The sequence below is a fragment of the Pomacea canaliculata genome, linkage group LG6 (assembly GCF_003073045.1).
Source record: "Pomacea canaliculata isolate SZHN2017 linkage group LG6, ASM307304v1, whole genome shotgun sequence".
NCBI lineage: Eukaryota > Metazoa > Mollusca > Gastropoda > Architaenioglossa > Ampullariidae > Pomacea > Pomacea canaliculata.
Window position 1 is genome coordinate 7,388,264 of NC_037595.1, and position 20,499 is coordinate 7,408,762.

Here is a 20,499-nt window from a genome sequence, read left to right on the forward strand (position 1 = left end):
GTAGGTGTTATTACGTGGTGCGGTCAAGGGGTAGAAATAAGGCGTTAACCTTTGTAATAACTATTTTATATGTATCACATGGAGTATGTGTCTGTGCCCAAGAGAGTATTTAAGTATGCAGGCTATGAAATATCCATAGTATATGCCCGAAAGCTTCTTTGTACTATATATAATTGCACTGAGGGGATTCTCACATCTTTACCAGGTACTAGAAACAATAAACAAAATGTCACCTCTGGTTCTCTCTCTATCCACTATGTTCCCCTGTCCCGCTTCTCCAGGAGGGCAACGATGAAGGGAGGGTGGGGCTAGTAACGGGTTTGGGGAGAGATTAAAAAAAAACAAACCTGGAGCACCCGGTGGTTGAAACACTTGCCTGTCAATCTAAAAGATTTCTCACTCCCTCACTCATACTCATGTACACTAAACATTAACATTGTACATATATCTATATGCTCATGCGTACAAACAATTACACTTAAACACGTTTGTACAGATAATTAGGTTAAAATAACTAATCTTGTGTATAAACACATTTGTATTGGCACATACAAGTATTCTACTCTATCTCTCTCTCACACATACATATTCATGTTCAATCATACTGATTTCGAATCTGTTCGTGGAAAAAAAACCTATCTAATAAATATTCGTATATTGCACAGCAGCATCGTCTACTATTTTCGTGTCCTGTGGAATAATTATCTGCTAATTACCTGCTGGGCGCCCAAAACAAACTGGTGTTCGATGCTGTCAAGATGTCCTGGCCTGGTTCATCGTTGATTAAAATCAATGTCACATGTTATATTGCGCATTTATGCGATCCACTCATCACCAGCTCCACACAGCTGTTTTCCTCAACCTATCCACCCTGACAGTCCACCAGATGTCCCACGTGTAGGAGAACATATTCTCGGAGTCTACAAGACGCCATTTCCCCTCCAGAAGAGGTCCTCTATTTTGTTGTGTTAAGAAAGAAGGGAAGAAGGAAGACCAAGAAAAGAAAGAAAAATCAAGAGGAAAGGGATAACTAATCTTCAGAGCGTCAGACGAAAAGGCAGCATTTACAAAAAGGATAATCATCGTACAGTGTGTTGTCCACCTGTGTAAATATGATAATGATGACGATGATGATAAAACGAGGAGCTGAAAGGAGTACCAAGTAAGTTTTATTTTTTAAAGTACAGTGATACCTCGGTTCTCGAACGCCTTGGTTTTCGACCAAATCGGTATTCGACCAGGAAATTCGAGAAAATTTTGTCTTGGAATCCGAACAAAGATTTGGAACTCGAACATCCGAACGTCCGAGATGAGCCGAGTTGAGCCGAATGGCGTTCATTCAGCCCAGCGCCTTGCTTGCGTCATCAGTGTGAGTGCAGAGAGAGAGAGAGTCACGTTTTTGTGGAGAGAGTCACGAAATGTGTGCAAAATGGGCAGAAATCGCAAATTTTGTTGAACAACATCACCTGATAAAGTGGTAGCAAATAGAGCAGTTAACATTTTTAATGACAATGTTATGTCCACTTTCCGCAAAATTTTGCAAAGGAGAAAAAAACAGCAAACAATTGACAAATTCTTCCGTAAAGAAATCAGACAAGCAACTGCAGAGCAAGATTCTGATTCTCCTCAGCAAAAGATACAGAGAACAGAAACACCCGAAGAGCAGTTACCCTCTGTTTTATTGAAGAGACTCCCCTTCAAAACAATAACCATCCCCCTTCCCTCCTACCTCCACATTCATTCCCTCCTGCCATAAAGTTTGTACAGGTACAGTAAATGAAACACAATTTACTGTACTGTACAGTACATTTGTTTTTGTTTTTGTTTTAATAAATACACGTTTATTTCTTATTTCTTGTTGAGACTCATGTTTTTCTACATATTATATACAAATTAGGCCAGTAAATAGGCATTTTCTGGGGCTTGGAACGAATTAATCCAGTTTCCATTATTTCCTATGGGTTTCATTGCTTCGGTTCTCGAACAATTTGGTTCTCGACCGTCCTCCCGGAACGAATTATGTTCGAGAACCGAGGTATCACTGTATACATTTTGATTTCAGTTAATTGATATTGTGTTATAATAAACAAATCGTGTGAAGCTTCCAGAAATTCTTAAACTTTTATTCAAAGAGTGCTCACTCCTTTTTTTCGTAGGGGAAAAGAAACTTTTATTTCTCAGTTTTAAAAGCATGTTGTTTTGGATACTTAGATCAGGTTGCCGCCGATGACAGAAAAAAGTTTCAATCGTGCATTGACCTTTTTTTTTTTTTTTTTTTAAAAAAATTATCGTTACCATTGTTCTATCTCCCGAAGACTTCTACCAGACCACAGAGTTTAGAAGAATACCAATAAAAACTAAAACAAAAAAATTACAAAATTTATCATGCTTAATTTTATTTAATAAACCCGAATTTCCACTTTGTGTAGATTATTGGGCAGTGTCTATCATCTAAAAGAAAGATAGTTTCCTATTTACAGGTTTCTTCTGCTCTGGGACTCTACAGACGACTGATATACTGAGAGGAACTATCTTAAGTGGAGGAATACTGCGGTGAACAGAGGGAAAACTCATCGAAGACACAGAAGTGCATCCATATCCTCACACTTCACTAAGCACATCAAAAATATTGACAGGACCTGACAACAATTCTGTTCCTGAGCACGTCTTCCTGCGTCCCAAAGTTGCTAGAGTTCACTGACCTTTTGACCCTGGAGTACAACACTCAGCGATGCCCGAGAAACCTCGCCGCGAATGGCCGCTTCTCCTCATCCTTTTCATCTTCATCTACATCGCCGTGCTTGTCGCCTTCGTGGCTCTGGCCGTTACCATGCGCAAGAGTGCTGCGCGCCCACACATCCTCTTCATCGTCGCTGATGATCTTGGCTGGAGCGATCTTGGCCGCAGCAGCGAGGACATGCGCACTCCCACCCTCGACGACCTCGCCGCCAACGGCGTCTTCCTGAACTGGTCCTACGTCCACCCGCTTGACAGTCCTACTCGAGCCGCCTTTCTCACGGGTATCTACCCGTTTCACATGGGTCTACAACACGAGAACATGGAGGCTGACACGCCAGCTTTCCTCCCTGCCAACCTCATCCTCCTGCCGCAGTATCTGAAAAATCTCGGGTATCGCACGAACCTCATCGGAAAATGGCACCTGGGCTTCTGCAACTTTGCGTACACTCCGAGGAGTCGTGGGTTCGATTCTTTCGTAGGATTTTTTACGGACGACTTGGATTACTACACACATCGAGACAAAAATGGCATCTATGACTTCAGGTAAAATATTTAATTAGTCTGTCCCTTTGGAAATTAATAAATAAATCTGTTCTTTGAAGCTGAATCTTCAGATCGAATGACCATATCATCCCAACACCGAAAGTCGAATTGACCGCGCCCAGGCTAAATGAATACCCGAGGTGTAACACCTGTTTCATATCCACCTGACACCGATATGTTTAGTTATAACTAATGACTGGAGTGATATGGGTTGGGTCGAAGTGACGGGTAACTCATAGATCAGTCTTTCAAAATGTACTTGTATACTCTGTATAAAGAGGTTATGCGGTATTTTGAATGTTTTGTCACTGTATTTTCACAGTTCTCTTAAACAGTCAAAGTTACAAATTTTTGTTTGCTCTGTCAGTTGCTTTAATTCTTTGACTTTAATACTAAGGAGGTAGGTGTCAGTCTGTTCATGTTACGTGTTTTATTACATATCGAGTGGTAAGATGGCTGCCTGGCGACCAGTAAGATGTATATTTGAGGGGAGCGCAAGGTGTAGTGGTGTTGGATCAGTGGCATGAAAGCACTGACAGTGCCAACCATGTGTATAACGGGACACCTGGACTGCAAGAGGTCTGAGTGAAAAGTAACAGGACTGGGTGTGCTGGGTGAGCTATGGACGAAAGAGGGACAAGTGGATAGTGTTATCATCTCAGTCTATGCCTGCTGGTGCTCACCTACAGTCTGGCAAATAGTATACCTTGAATACTAGCTCAGGCATATCAAAATAAATTTAGCGCTCTGATAGATTTTTAATTAAGAAAACACCTTTTAAAGACTAGAAAGATATCCCACACCTTACTTTAAAAACATGTCTTTATTAAACGACTTGCTCATTTGAATGATTTTTTTTCTCCCGAAGGTACAACGGAGAAGAGGACTTCCTAGACCAAGGGAACTATTCTACCGAGATTTTAGGGAAGTGGGCCCAAGAGGTCGTCACCAACCATGACGTGGGGTCCCCTCTTTTCCTCATGCTGTCCTTCCAGGCCATGCACTCGCCGGCTCAAGTACCAGAGGTACGTGGTGTACTTGAGAAACCGTTGACGTAACGGCCGTGTCCTTCTGTCACGAGACCAGACCGACAAGCTCGGTGACTGAATATATACAGTACGCAGACAGGATGACGGGAAAGAGACCGGAAGTCCCGCTATAAGTAAAAGACGAACTGACAAACAGTTGATAAGGACTCGGATGTTTAAAAATAGTTCGCTACGTCATCACTCTTTGTGTAGGTTGATTTGTTACTAGTTCCCGCTCTAACGCCAACGACTATAACTACCTCTCAGAGCGCATGCCCACTAGAGCTTATTATTCTGTAACCCAGCGCCTGTGTCCACCTGTACTTCTGCATCCTTTGCACCTGTACCACCTACAGCCTATACGTGTGTCTGTGTTCACGTTTACCTCAGCCATTCTCTTCCTCTGTACTCGTCTTCTCGTGTACTTCTGTCATTCTACATTTATAACGTATCTGTATCCAGACGTACGTCAACCAGTCCTGCAGTCACGTGACTGATCCTGCACGACGCGACGTGTGCGGCATGGCTGCGGCGCTGGATAAAGCCATCGACGGCGTGCTGTCATCGATGGCCCAGAAAGGTTTGCTGGAAAACACGCTCGTCATCTTCACCTCTGACAACGGCGGCCTGACGGCAGGAGGGAGCAGCAATGCCCCCCTGAGGGTGAGTTGTCGGTCACGGCTCGCTGAACCTGCAGCATTACTGTCAGCTGGGCGAGTGCGAGTGCCTTTGGAAATCGAAGAGTGAATGAGTAGGTGAATAAGCCACGATTCGATACATCATCGTCATCCCAAACTTCCAATCTTTACAGAGCTAAGGAGGAAGAGGTGATGATGAGGAGGATGACTTTCTTTACTATATTTACCTTTCTTTACTATTCTTTACGTTTAGAGTCCTTGCTCTTATGTGTTACTATTTTTATTTATTCTAAGGGTGATCATGGAGAACTGTGGGAAGGCGGAACCAGAGTTCCTTCCTTCATATCCAGCCGGACCCTCGTCGTCAACCACTACGTCTTCCAAGGCCTATTTCACGCCGTGGACTGGCTGCCCACCATTCTCTCGGTGGCTGGCGGAGAGATTCCAGTAGGCATCGACGGTGTCGACCAGTGGCCAGCTCTCCGCGACAGATCTCTTGGTCCCAGGAGCGAGATGGTCTACAACATCGACCTGAATCAGTCCGCCATCCGCGTCGGCGACTTTAAGCTCATCCAATCGCGGGCCGCCGACGCCAGCGACGAGAACAGCAAGGAGAGTGACGAGTATCACCTGTACAACCTCGCGCAGGATCCAGGTGAGAACGAGGATCTCGCCTCCAAGGCGCCGAAGAAGCTAGAGGAGATGAAAGCTAGACTGGACCAGCTTCGCCAGACTCTAGTCCCCGCTGAAGACAAACCACCTACTAGTCTGAAAGATCATCCGAACTATGATCGTGTGTGGGCTTCCGGGTGGTGCTAAGTACGGTTCCTGCAGATGATATTAGAGATACACATTAACTATGGCTGGCGTGAACGAAAATTATCAGGTGGGTGTTGATCTGCAATCTTCTGGACTTCAAAGAGCACCTCATTGTAAATCATAAACTACTCGTTAAAAAAATGACAAAATAAAACATGCAAATGTTTGACTTAGATGTGCTCAAGAGTGAACTTCGTGGTTTATGTTTGTCCATCTCTTGAGGAAGAAACAGTAGCAGAAACTGTTACCCAGTGTCACCCCCCATCCAAAATTTTATCTTCGTTTTGTTTTTCCGAATTCGGAATCGACGGTTTCTTCTGTTTATTCTTCGAACAAAAGCTGAAACACCAAAGTGGATTTAGAGAGGGGTTAGTGGGAACAGGTGACTAATTACTAAAACGAAAATGTGCATATATATTTTAACTTACTTCTACATGTCTTATGATCAGGTGAGTATTGCTACAAAAAGCAGTCAGAGACATGCCGAGAAATGAACTTTACACAAAAGGAAGTGGCATAACATATTTCTAGCTGTGACAGTTGCCAAAACAGCACTCACAATCACATGTCATTGCAGCTTAAGCTTATCTGATAATTTTCAAAGCACGTGCATATGACGTATGCAACAGCTTGTATGCTGATCTATACCAGCACTCTGTGTTGGTCTTAATTAATTTTCCTGTTAGCGATTATATGGGTGGGTAAGCCATGTTTCACACACACACACAGTGGCAATGAGAAAAATCTTCATGCAAGCCCTGTAGCACTATTTAATTTCAACAGAGGAGACTGAATTAAGTGTCTTGAACATTTTTCTTTTTAATTAAAGCAATGATGTGCTGACCTGATCAATTCTACATCTGATTGAAATACTGAGTATTGTACAACTGACTAGCACTTGTCAGCATTTCAGGCTGGCGGGCACACATTTCATCACACATGATCATAAGTAAAAGGTGAATTATACACTTTCCAAAAGCAAACTCTATTTCTTCACACCCTTCTGTCTTGTTTTCAAAATCAAGTATTTTTAAGAACTTTTGCAATGCAACAAATAAAGGATAAGATAGACTTCCCTTAAGTGTCTTATCTGTAGCCATTTCTATGGCATTCTCCACTAATAATTATGTAGTAAATCTCATTGCGGTTTCTCTTCACATGTAATGATGCATAATTATTTTGCATACTCAGACAAATGAAAAATTGCAAACTTGTCTGTTAATTAACAACAACACAATTAAAAAAGTTCCCCAATTTGCATTTTGAAATTAAAAAAAAACACATGTATGCACAAAGAACTTCCTCTCATATCACCCTTTGCACTTCTTTCATTGTTTAGAGCTACCAGTTTGATCTGCTTCCAACAAGAAAAAAAAGGATCCTACATGCTTTACCCTTCTTCCCTCCCCTCTCACGGTTGATTACCTACAAACTCAGCAAATGAACACCCCACAAAAACTTAACATGTTTGAGGAGCAAATCATCATGTTCAATTATTTATGATAGGTGATGCTTGAAAATCCTTAACAGTCACATACACAACTGTGACGAATGATGACAGCTGATATTGCACTGGTCCGTGAAAAAAGTTGGCAATGGATAGGAGAGAACCACTCCCTTCACAAATGGCTGGCCCCAAGATAATTCATTTCTAATGTCCCTCTTAAACAGAAAAATGTGATTGCCTCTACTTCTTTCATTTTCAGTAAATACCCATGACTTGAGCCTTAGTACTGAAACCGAGATGGAGATTAAGAATTTGGACATAGTTTAGAAGAAAGCAAGGGTGCCAGGGAAAGGAGGAATAAAATCAATGAGCCTGTGGAGTTAGTAAAAGAAAGAATACAAACCCTTGTGGTTGCAAGGGAGTGAATACAACCCCATACCTCACCTTTCACCTCCTTGACCTTTTCTGATAAAATCAGGTACCCACATCTCCACTTGGTGGGCAGGGGAAGTTTTCAAACATGGAAACAAGAACCTTCTGTTCCACATTTGAGGATATTAACTTCCATGCTATAAAACCTTACTGTATTGATGCTGTGGATTTCACAGAAATCATTTTTGTGTAAAGCACTGTGAGCCATTAGGGAACAGTGATCTGTAAGTAATCTTTATTATTATTACATTTCAAAAATATTTTCCTCAGAATTAATGAGACTAATAGTGCACGACTGAGGACGGTAGTTTGCTAGTTTTATCAAGAAACAAATTCTTTAAATAAATGTTTGCTTTAACAAATATCTTTAGTTTACTTGTCACAGAATAGTCTGCTGAGAATACTCTTTTAATAATAGATGGTCCTAAAATGGAAAATGACATTTTAATGCATTTCACATCCCTAGGACAGAGTAGGGAGGATATTTGATTTTTCAAACTTTTATGCAGACTTTCACACATTTTCCAAAATTAAAAAATATTACCTGATTCTTACTTTGTCACTCATAGATGTCACAACTTATTTTCACCCAGGCACAGATTGTGGAAATGCATACAAACCTACTTTATCAGCTCACAGTAATTTTAATACTTTCTTTTATAGCAATGAACTGTTCCAGGAATGGACTCCTGCAATCAAAAGCTGAATACATTCCAGGAATCTATTAAGGTCTACTTTTTATATGATGTCAGGATGGAGTTATGTCCTCCTCATAACACTGAAAGTTTTGGTGCTTGTCCAGATCCGCTGGTCTGAACAGATAGAAAATGCAGCAGCTTTCAACTCATAGCAGCCATCTGCCTTTTTGGGAATCACAAGTTTTACAAATAAAGTCACTGACAAGAAATATTCAAATAAATAATGTACAATAATCTACAAAATTGACTAAGTGAGTACAAACGAGTGGTAAATATATGCCATGAGATGCATGACATTTTCTAGCGACAGTTGTTTGACTTTAAAGAATCAAAATATTTACATCTCAATAATTTAAGACATGTTCCTAAATCAACACGTATCAAGTAATACAAAAGGTCTACTTTTCTCCACTCTCTTATATGGCACTATTTTCACATATTAACTACATTTTCTGAAACAACAAAAAAATTTTTTTAAATCAATCGTGAAAAGCTAATTTTTTCTGTTACTCCCCCTCCCTTCCCACTAAAAAGTCATATCCTCTGGAACAAGAAGCAATAACCTTCCCCACAAAAAACCCCATAAAACTTTAGAAAACTGATGGACAAGAAGAATTTAAAAACATCCATGAAGTAAATGCATAACTGGGAAATATCCCCACTAGTCTGTCTCTTCACTGATCCATAAAAAGTCCAAACCTGAGGTCACCACCATCAATCCAACACAAACTTTGGGCAAGAAGCAATGGTAGCAACATAGGAGGAAGGAATATGATCCATAACTAGGGGTCACTTTGGGGCAAACAGAGGCAGTGTTGGATAAATAGATGATTATAATTATAAGCTGTCATACATCTTTATATTATTCTATGACTAGCTGTGTACATGCTGGATGTTTGTGATATTGCTCTGTCTTGGCAGATTGCGGCTGCACTGCTTGTAAATCACTGTCCAGCACTGTCTCTGGACTGGCAATAATCAGTCGATACTGTTGTCATTGCATTCCCATACAAGTGGGTCTGTCCTTGCTCTTCTGCAGCTGGTATAGCAACTGAACTGTTGCCACTGCTCACAGGATTAAACATTTCCTGCTGCGAAGCAACTGTTAAAGCTGACAAGGAAAGCATCGATGATGTGTTTGGCAATGAAGGCAACTCACCCATTTCCTCAGAGGACAGGGGCAAAGAAATGTCTGATGCAGCAACAAACGAAACTGAAGCTACTTCTGCTGACACGGAGGACATCATCACTGACACTGATGAAGTAATGGATGATGACACCTGCTGTGTTGGTTTTAAGCCCTTGCAGCTCCGAGAATGCCTTGTTAAATGGAACTTTGTGTAAAATCTCTTGGTGCAAAATTCGCACACATAGTTCTTTTCATTATTGTGAACTTTCATGTGCCTCCGAAGCAGTGTGGGTCTATGGAATGTCTTGCTACATTGCTGGCAATTCCAGGTCTTCTCTTTGGAATGCTGAAATTCATGTTGTCGCATGTCTGAAGTACGGCTGAAGCGTTTTCCACAGTATCGGCATTGAGCTGTCTTGGCACCTGTGTGAATGGCTTGGTGAGTTTGCAGGTGAGCTTTTTGCATGAAACTCTGGTTGCACACATCACAGGTGAATTTCTTCACACCTTTCAAGACAAAGAAGAACTGTGGTGACACTGTTATAGTAAACTATTGTAGTTGCCATTTGTCATAATGCTTATTAGAGCTATAAGCAACATGACTGCTGCCTGCTTAACCACTTAACCACTACAGCGAAGTGTACAGAAAGAGTTAAACAATGTTACATTTATCCTGAAACATTATACACGAAGCTTTTACTCTTAACTTCTTCGTCAATGAACAAAATGAAATACTTGAGTTCCATATGAATTGGGAGATGGTCTATGAGTTTAGATGTACAGGAAATAATCCAAAACACTCTTGACCATAAAAAGAGGTAAAATCAGTTCCTTAACTTGAAATTTTTAGAGGTATCAATATAAAGTTTTAAAAATATGAGGAAAAAAAATGACGATGAAAAACTGAATAATAAGTACAAAAATAAAACTCACCTCTGTGGAGGGCCATGTGGGTTCTTAAGTTGCTACCATCAGAAAAAGCTTTCCCACACATTTGGCATGAAAAAGGCTTGAGATGCATGTGCTGTGAACGAACATGAGAGTTTAGTCTGCTAGAAGATTGAAATCGAGCTGTGCACAGTGTGCATGGCCACTTGGATTCTTCCAGATCTCGATGTTCCTTCATACGGTGCTGGCGTAACTGTTTCTGATCAATGAACACATGTGAGCACACTGGGCAACATGGGCAATACTGCGATGAGGCCGTGGCACGCTTGCTTGCAAGACCTGTAAGAGGTACACACACACACACAAACATACATGAATGCATGCATTAGCTAGTGGAGTTACCTTGCAGGAAAGTGAATCAACATAGCCGTGATTTACATGAAGTGGTCGAGAAAGATTAAGGTAATGTAAGTGAAAATCTTGGAGAAAAGCCAAGAACACTCAGAAGCTTACAACTGTCAATGCATTGCTGACAACCAAGTATTTTACTTAGCTCACCACACATGAATGTACACACACATATCTAGGGCTATTGATTAACTGACAGTCATAGTAACACATTTCAAAAATGTAAGAAAACTTTTAATTGTTGGCCTAATACACAACCACAGCCATAAAAAGAACACTACTTTTTAAATATTCATAATGAAATCTCTACGTCAGAAACTACACGTGAGCAGTGTGAATTTTTTTTTTACCCATCATTCTGGCATACTCGTTGGAGAACCAAAACAGAAGTTCTGCACCAGGAGTGATATCCTTACATGTGACATACACAATGCTGGTGCCACGCTGAAAGGCAACTACGTTACGTTCCAAAGAATTGCGTGCTGGTTTAAGAAACATAAGCCAATTCGACAGATTCTCATCACTGATGTCAAGAACTTGTGTTGCTTCCTCATAGAATATCTGAAATTTCCCACCAGAATGAAACTAAGTTGCATATTGTGAGAAGCAAATGATTTACATGCAATTTACATTTCCAAATTTTTACGCTTTTTTTTTTACAGTTCAAAGTTTAAGAAAAATTAGATTTTGACGTGTTATTTTTTATGGACAACATTTGTGGGAATAAAATTATCTCTATATAATTCTCGAAAGATAACATCTAAAGAAACAGACAAGGCAACTGCACTTGTATGACATAAAAATAATCTTAAGCAAATTTTTTGCGATAAGAACAAAAATCAAACACTTCAAAACAACACTCAAAATCATTTAACTCTCTGCTGCTTTAGTAACACGTTAGCAAACTAAAATGCTATCCTAGCCAAAAGCCAAACACATTAAACTGGGGTGTCTGTCTGGTAATGAATTATGACAGGAATAACAACAAAATAAGTTAATATTAATATATAAAGTAATTATCTCACATGAAAGTAATCTGAAAATTGTGTCACAACTCACTTTTAGTCTGCTAAAACTTTTGATGTCTGGCGTTTCTGATGTAGTTAAAATTTTTCCCTGCAGAGGACCAAATTCTGTATTTGCTTGTATCTTTCCTTTAGAAAACACTCCTGATTTAAAAACAAATTAAAGAATACTTCACATTGTTATTTTTATACACATTATCAAATTAGAAATGTAAATACTGTAAAATATTAAATTAAAACACAATTACACATGCAGTTTAGCATCTGAAACAATAAAAATATTATAAGAACATATTTTGGGCCAAATAAAAGTAGACCTTATGCACCATCCCAAAGCAGACCTGGAAAAGAACAATAGAGAGCGAGGCAAAGGACATCGGAACTACATGGGTCCAACTGAAGGGGTCCGCTCAAAACCGGGTACGCTGACCAGGTGTTATTGCGGCCCTATGCTCCTCAAAGGAGCAACAAGGAATAAACTATTATGTACCATCTCTACACTGTACAATAAAGGTAAAGAGTCACAAGTGGACGAATCTCAATACATATCTGTACAAGCATGAAATTAAGAGTCACCTGTGTTATTCAAATGACCAACAATGCTGGACTCTCCCAAAGTGAGGCAGGATGGCAAGGTTGCCCTAGCTTTTGACAGCAGGGGTGCATCTGATACCGAGTAATACCTTGCCCCATGATGCTGACAGATATCTTGGTACATTTTGTTGCACTCCACACAATCTGCGAGAAGGGAGAATAAAGCACTCTGCAATACTTCAATCTCACCAAAATGTTACATATAAAGCTTATAAATCATGACAAGCTAACTGCCAGGCTAGGAAATGTGATAAAAAGGGCTTCTTAATAAATCATTTATTTTCAAGCCCAACTATAACTGTGGGGAAACCTGAATAACTAGGTGATATGTTATAAAATCAAGACTCTGTAAATCCCTCAGCTCTCTTACAATGGCCAGCAAACAATGGTGTCAGGCTTGGAAGTTCACTGTCCAACAAAGCTGTCTTCTGCACAGAGCTGTTGGGCACTGCATCTGAAGTCTTGCTTACTGTCAAATCTGTCTTAAGCAGCATGTCCAAAACTGTAACATAAATATAACAGTTACTCCAACCTAGATAAGCATCATAATTATACCTGGACTTGTAGACAAAAGCACGTGCTACTCAGGTAAATCCCTATTCTAGATTGCCCACATACACCGCGACTTCTTTTCTGGGTAATAAACAGCAAATATGGGTCAATGAAAACTAACAATTGTCTATCAGCCCTCTAATTTTTAAGAATATGCTTCTTTTACTTAACTAAAAACACATAAAAGGATAGGGAAGAGGTAAAATAGATGAAATAAAGTAAAGGTGGTCTCGAAACTTGTTTGTTTAGGTTGTTGGAGAGTGAGGCATTAGAGACCACACTTTTCTTGAAGCCAGCTTTGTGAAGGCAGTGCCCATCTCTCCCTCACTACCCTACCTTCCCCAACCTTCTGCAGAGTTAGGTACCCATTCCTGACTGGTGGGCTGACTGAAGGGAAGTTTACTACACCACACGGGTATTGATCTGGTGCACCTCTGGGTTTGGATGCTCTAACCCCTCGACTAACTGCTTTGAGAGATTGTATAGCACAAATCAAGATGAAAAAAGAATCCATGAGTGTGACTGCAGATAAATCCACCCACTCCCTACCAAATCAAAAACTAAACAGAAAAATAAAACCACTGTATGAGATTTCAAAAACACACACACATACATATTTACACACGCACATGCAAAAACAACAGTTAGTAAAGCAGGAAGCAAAAGAAAACTGACTTTGCAACCTACCAGACATATTCGGTAATCCAAGGTTGGTATTCAAACTTGAAGATCTCACAAGCTGAAGGTTCTGACTGTCTTTGTCTACCGCACTTTGTTCCGTACCCCCCATCCCCATTGAGCTGAAAAGATTTGGTGAGAGCCCCTGATTAGAGAGACCAGGAGGTGAATAGCCAACACTTGGGAGGAGAGTCTGCTGCTGCTGTTGAATCAGTGGTGGAGATGATGAGCACGGAGCTGGAAAACCAAAGTCTGATGGTAAGCCATTCTGGAATGGATATGAAGAATCCGACGAGCTAATGCCAGCAGTGCTGATACGTATGCTGGCAGAAACTGCTGTACCCATGTCACCTTCATCAACATCCTCCCCTGTCAAGGCTGTGAAAGAGGATCCTAAATGAGATGTGCCATGGTGAGTGACTGACAGAGTGGACAGCAGATTAGCTGAAGGTTGAGGAAGGTGGCTGTGGATGGTGGAATTTTGGAGAGAACAATTCTGCACCTCACATGATGAAGACAGTGGGTCTGTAAGAGTTCCTGCCAAGGACTGATTGCTCTCCCTCAGCTGTTGAACAGAGGACAGTGAATGGTTAAGCAGAGTATGGCCTTGGTTTTCAGCTTCTAATGACAGTGATGACAAATCAAAACTATGGGCAGGCTGTCTGTTGGACAAGGACTGCTGCAGCTGGGATATAGTTGGATGTGATGTCGTTTGTTGCGTCCTTTCAGTCTGTTCCAGGAAATGACTAGCCATATTGTGCCCTTCACCTCTCCTGGAAGGCTGCACTCCTCCAGTTCCATTTCCTGCACCACTGGCATCAAAAACCTGGTTTTGTGCCATTTGTGGGTAGGTGCTGGCCAGCCGGGCAGAGTAATTTTCTTCCTGAGATACGGGCAAGAATTCAGCCTGAGAACAGTGTTGTGTCTCCATGCATTGACTGGAAAGACACACTTCTTGCCGAAGTTTGCTAATGGAATGGTCTCCAAAAGTCTGCACAAAACCGGACAGTTGGTCCAGCATAGGATGATGACTCTGCTCACTACTCCTTGTTGCCTTAGATGGAATGGATGAGGTTAAATGGGAAGGCAGCAGCTGTGGGTCATTGCCACTGTCAGGGAAGTGAGGAAAATTTTGGTTTGAGGATTTATGACCCTCCCTTGGGACACACTCTTGACCAGCCAGATCCATGAATGTGGGATCACAGACAGTCCTCAGGTTTTCTTCCACCAAATCCTGACTTCGAATGGTTGCAGTCTCTGGCAAAGTGCAGCCATGGTTGGATTCTCCTTCCGAGAATTTTTCAAGTCCGGTGTGGCAGTCTTTAGGTTGTACTCTCAACACTGCAGAAGGCTTCTCTGAAACCTGTTTGTCACTTATGTCCAGGTCTGTGCTAGGTGAATGAAGGTCATCTATTTTGATCTCTCTTTCAAAAGAGGTTGACTTGCTTTTATCTTCAGCATCAAAAGATCCAGCGTTTTGACTATTTTGTTCTTTGCAGGAATCAGACATTCGTGACTCGCAGCTGTCAAAAGAATCTGCAGTATTTGCCTCAACATCGGCCAAAGTTGATACTGCTTCTTCAAACTGCTGACCATAAGACGGTGAAGGTCTCAAGGCACCAGTCGTATGAGGCTCACTTTTTCCCTCTTCACCCATCTGGCTACAGTCTTCCTGTCTGCTACAGTCTTCCGCCATGCGTCTTGACATTTGGCCAACAAAGTGAGGTCCAGGAGAACCATGAATAAAAGGCAGTGGGTGAAAAAGCTGTCCTGGCAGAGGGTGAGGTGGAGGAAATCCATTCTGCCCTGCCAGGCTGAACATAACACTGCTCTGTGGGCCACCAACAGCTGGTGATGTTAAGGGTGGAGGTAAAGGAATGGATATTTGGGGTGGAAGAGGTAGAGAGGTTGCAGTTTCATCCTGGGCTGGAAGTGGAGGCAGCGGTGGGAATGATCCTTGGGTCAAGGACACCAAAGGAATATTACTGGGTGAGAGTGCTGTCATTTTTGACAAGCAATTCTCTGTTGTAGATGGCGTCAGCTGAGGCAGAGGATGCAAGCCGATGCTGCCTTCAGGAATTGATGCTGGTGGGTGATGAGGTAGCAAGGGTGGCAAAGGAAGACTACTAGGCGACAAAGTAGTCAATGGTAGGCCACTCTGGACAAAGGAAGTAAAGGACTGAGGTGGAAATGGAGGCAAAGGGAGACTGTTGTGGGATTCAGATGTGGATGGTGTTGGAAGAAGAGGCGGTAAAGTTAAGTTAGTCTGGGGATGGGTCACTGATGGAAGTGGTACTAGAGGGGGCAAAGTGAGATCTGTGTGGGGAGTTGAGGTCACTGGCTGAGGTAGAAGAGAGGGCAAAGACGCTAAGGTGCCATCGGAAATAGGAACTGGAGGCTGATGCAGCAATGGAGGAAGGGTCAGTGATGAGGGAAGCTGTAAAGGTAGTGGTGGCAGGGGAAGTCCACCTTGTGGAAACGAAACAGGTGGCAAAGGTAAGCTGCTTGTTTGTGGAGAAGTGGAGGCTTGGATAGGGGGAGGAAGGTCAGGGTAGGGTAGGAGAGGCCTGGAATGGCGACCATCCTGAGAAGGCATGATGGGAAAAAGCAAGGGAAAAGGAGGGGGGAATGGTGGCAGCCGAGGGGTTGAGCCAACTGAAGGAGAAGGTGATGTCATTTCTCTACTGACACCTGTAATAACAATGTAGGCAAAGCAAAAATGTAAGTAAATGCTTTAGCAAAAACTATTAAATATTTATTAAACTATGCTGTTAGCAATGTTTAATTATAAGCTTTTGTTAAAAAAAACAAACAAACCAAAGGACTCGAAAAGGAACATAATAGAAACGAGATACAAAGAATGAATATCTCATTTATCATAAAAATTCCTCCACAGCCTACAAAACTAGCCACTAGCCAACCAACATGAACTTCACAAACCACAGACTACAGAGATTGATGGGACTAGCCTAAAAGCTTAGTAGACCCCAATGAAGACGGATCTATAAAAACCAAATCACACACATGTTTGACTTGCCACAAGCTAAAAAAAGTACAAAGGGAAAAGAAGGCTTTTACCACCAAGAATAAACTAAAAATTATCATTTTTGGTGGTAAAATTTCTTTCTTTGAGTACTCTTCAGATGACATGTCTATTTGGAGATCACCCTCTAGCTATCCAAACCATGCAACATGGTAGGACAAAGCTCACCCCCTACCTGAAACATCAATGAGCACTCGAGTTTTCAACTGGAGTCAGTCTGAGCCCGCTGCAGGGAGGCAGGAGGGACCTAGCTGTCATGTCATCTGGTAAGTACTCGAAGAAAGAAATTTTACCACCAAAAATAGTATTTTTTCTTTGTACTGTACCAGATGACATGACTATATGGTGAATAATGGATGGAGGGTGATCCCCCCCTCCTGATAACAACCTAGTAATTCTAGGTGAGGCAGAACAAAAATCCAGCCAGGCTGAAGGTTGTGAGGCTGTGCTAAGTGCACTAATGCAAAGGTGACCTCAGGCTGGCCGAGCATATCTTCCTGCGTGTCAGGTGCTGGGACAAGGTAGCCACCACACAACCGAACGCGGTCAGAGCCCGGCGAAAACTGGAGTAGAGTGCTCATTGATATGTCAGGTGGGGGTAGGGTGGGGACTGAGTTTAGTTCAGTCCTACCGTGTTGCATGGTTTGGACAGCTGGATTTGAGGTAGCTAAAGGGTGATCTCCATACAGTCATGTCATCTGGTACAGTACGAAGAAGAAACATTATACCTCTTTCCATACCTGAAGTGATGTCCGGCATTGGCAAGCGGAGTGAGAACATGATAAGCATTGGTGGGCACCCAGGCATAGAGACAGGTAGAGTCATGGGTAATGATGGCACTGAAGGAGGCCTGTCATTGGTACGGTTGCATTTGCTGTCTTCCTGGTTATTGTTGGTGATGCTGTTGCTTGAGGTGCACACACACTGCTGTTGCCCATGTTCTGACTGAACACAGGAAGTTGCAGGCAAGGGGATAGACATGGAATTGCATGTTGCTGTACCTGTCAAATGGCTGGCGCAGGTACTTGAGTAGACAGGACTAGAGCAAGCTGAAAGTGATTTCAAAAACACTCAAAATTTATTGTCTGAAAACCATCTCCATATACATGTATCAGTCCACATCCATTAGATGCAAAAGGTTTGCAGATATCCTGTTAAAATTACTGGTATATTTATCATCAAGCCATCCCCCCTAAAAAATACAAATCAATGTAGGTGTCTCAATATTATAGCGATCTTGATGTTAAAAAAATTCTTTACAGTATAAGTGCTGTTTTACACAATTAAAATGTGTCACTAACATCTGATGACAAGAAATCAGCTTTTATATGTCTGGCTTATTGCAAAATGTTTCATGTGATGAGATTTCTCTCTGATCCTACATTTTCAGACCTTTTGGTAAAATTTTCTTCACATGAATTGGATTGTTCTTACTTGATTTTTGAACTGATATATATGGCATTAAATACTGTGTATGCATCTGTGTGTGTGCATGTGTATTTACATATATACAGAGAAAGCAAGTAAAAGATGGAGATATGGGCCTTTAGCAAGAGTGAGGATGTTTTCATGTATGATGCATATAAACTAAATATACTGATCCATCGCTGCTTTCATTTGACATATTAAGACTGCCCTCACCCAAGATTACAATACTTGCCACCTTATTAAGACCTATTCTGTTTTGAAAATATATCCTGAGCCTTATTTCATTCTTTTTAAAATTGATAGATCAACATTAAGCTGCTGGACACCAAGATATACCTAAAACAATAAAACCTCTCAACTCCTGAAAAGCATCAAATTAACTTTCAAACTTTCAAACCAATATGGAAAAAGCAGTGTATAGTGGAGGCACTCACTTGATTCTGGTGGTGAGATCTGGAATGCAGAAGGCGTGGAGAACACGGGAAGAGGGGGCAAGCGAGCTACTGGCACACATGGCAAAGCAGGGGAGACCTCAGCAAAAGATGCTGGGGGTAAGACTGAAGTGGGAGGAGGTGGAAGAAGAGGGAAAGGTGGCAGCACACCACCACTAACAGCACTGTTGACTGACATAGTCAGCTGGTCAACATTGATGGCAGGCAGCAAGTCTCCCATGTTAATGGAAGCTCATTTTCTACATTTAGTTACCTCACTTCATGTTTAGAAGTCTGCACAAAATGGAGGATTGTATTAATAACACAGTTAATATATAGTTAAGGATATTATTGTAAAGTTTCCAGAAAACTATCAGTAAGAAAATACTAAAATTAGAAGTATACTTCTTGAGACTATGGCACTATGCACATTAAAAGTTCCACAAAAAATAAATTTGCGTACAAAATACTCTATGCTAGTCCATGAATATGGAAGTTTTCAATAACTGTAAACCAATATATACAATAACTTTAATAATATTGAATAACTGTACACCCATATATCCACCTTCATTACACACGAAAGCTGCATCTTTGTCCACTCACATTACTGTCATGGCATAATCCATCTCTGTCCACTTATGTTACTGGTATGGCATAATCCATCCATTGTTTGCACTCCACAGGAAGCTGTCAACCACAACATTACCATTGTACTGCTCTGAAACTTTAAAGTAAACATAAATAAATAAACTGCTCATGAAAAGACTTTTATATCAATGTAAGTTTATATTATAAATTGTACATTTATCATGAGATTGAAATGCCTTTATAAAGCAGTACCATTTTTCATAAACACAATTTGTTACTGTTGGCATATACAAACAAGTGCACAATTCCTGAATAATGTTTTACTTAAACTTTTTGAGGGTGTCTAGACTATATTAAGAATCTGTGATACACAAACATGAAACAAAGTGACTGTGTGCATGCATGTGACATAAAAAAAATACTTATGACAGTAAAAAAGTAACCTGATTCAACAATGAATCTAAGATAGGCTTACAAAAATTAAAAAAAAAATTAAAAAATGGTTTTATTTCTTTTACACAGTAAAGTATAATGCTGACCATATTGTGAGAAGCCCAATTATTTAATAAGTTCAATATAACTTATTATGGTTTAGTCTGTTGCGGCCCTATGCTCCTCGAGGAGTAACAATAAATAAACATAGTTTGATCATTTATGCTCCAAGAATGTTTTTAACTTCTCAGCATCACCTAAACAGGCTTAAACTAAAAGAGAGGATGTGTGTGTGTGTGTGTGTGTTATGTGTGTGTGTATGCGCGCACGGCGCACACGCGTGTGTTTAAGAGTGAAAGATGTTTTTTTTTTTTAATTTAACAAGCTGTGAACAAATGTTGTACGAACAGTTTAGTTTTCCCCTCCCTCTACTTTCTCATTTCTCATAAAATAACTGCTTGAAATGTACCTTTTCCCCATATTCTTTAAAAAAAAGTGACTTATACACTTCTTTTGCACTTTCCAGTTATATGAATTCATTCTCCCTGTGATCTTTACTTTTATTCTTCAGGATGTAGTAAAGATATATAGCATAAGTTATAATCACAATATCTTCATTCCAGATTAAAATGAAACTCATGCGAAATTAAACAGTGCATTTATGCCCAAGCACTATTAAAAGAGGTAAATGCTAATTTTAGGAAAATTAACATCAATTTCATACTTAATGATTAGGCCTTATTTTATCATTTAACTGCTGGAAATGAGTTTAGAAAAACAAATAACAACAGAGGTAGGTACTCACACTTGTAAACCGGAAGTGCTACATAATCAATCTCATTGTCAAGGAGAGCGAAACAGCAAATAGCACAATACGTCTGTAACTTTTTTAAATATGCTTAAACTTTTCGTCCAAAAAATATGCTTGGGGTTTCACCTCCCCCAAGCTCTACATG

General features: G+C 40.8%; 2 protein-coding genes across 6 annotated transcripts; one reads left to right on the forward strand and one right to left on the reverse strand.

Annotated features, from left to right (window-relative positions):
• Window positions 1–388: 388 nt before the first annotated feature.
• LOC112566070 (arylsulfatase I-like) lies at window positions 389–6,365 on the forward strand. Of its 3 annotated transcripts, none has more exons than XM_025242008.1 (5): window positions 389–1,162; window positions 2,463–3,282; window positions 4,151–4,307; window positions 4,773–4,973; window positions 5,243–6,365. In XM_025242008.1, the coding sequence occupies exons 2-5, from the start codon at window positions 2,732–2,734 to the stop codon at window positions 5,765–5,767; spliced, it is 1,434 nt and encodes a 477-aa protein (XP_025097793.1). In that variant the 5' UTR covers window positions 389–1,162; window positions 2,463–2,731; the 3' UTR covers window positions 5,768–6,365. The 3 variants fall into 3 exon arrangements, with proteins under 3 accessions (XP_025097793.1, XP_025097792.1, XP_025097790.1); XM_025242007.1 differs by having other exon boundaries at window positions 2,467–3,282; XM_025242005.1 differs by having other exon boundaries at window positions 2,481–3,282.
• Window positions 6,366–6,519: 154 nt separating this feature from the next.
• On the reverse strand, window positions 6,520–20,367 carry LOC112566069. Of its 3 annotated transcripts, none has more exons than XM_025242004.1 (11): window positions 20,349–20,367; window positions 19,127–19,247; window positions 18,524–18,814; window positions 17,402–17,710; window positions 13,628–16,309; window positions 12,759–12,890; window positions 12,371–12,532; window positions 11,829–11,938; window positions 11,120–11,330; window positions 10,407–10,700; window positions 6,520–9,980 (listed from the first exon to the last, which is right to left on the reverse strand). In XM_025242004.1, the coding sequence occupies exons 3-11, from the start codon at window positions 18,759–18,761 to the stop codon at window positions 9,289–9,291; spliced, it is 4,830 nt and encodes a 1,609-aa protein (XP_025097789.1). In that variant the 5' UTR covers window positions 18,762–18,814; window positions 19,127–19,247; window positions 20,349–20,367; the 3' UTR covers window positions 6,520–9,288. The 3 variants fall into 3 exon arrangements, with proteins under 3 accessions (XP_025097789.1, XP_025097787.1, XP_025097788.1); XM_025242002.1 differs by having other exon boundaries at window positions 17,390–17,710; XM_025242003.1 differs by lacking the exon at window positions 20,349–20,367 and having other exon boundaries at window positions 17,390–17,710; window positions 19,089–19,247.
• Between the last annotated feature and the right edge of the window lie 132 nt (window positions 20,368–20,499).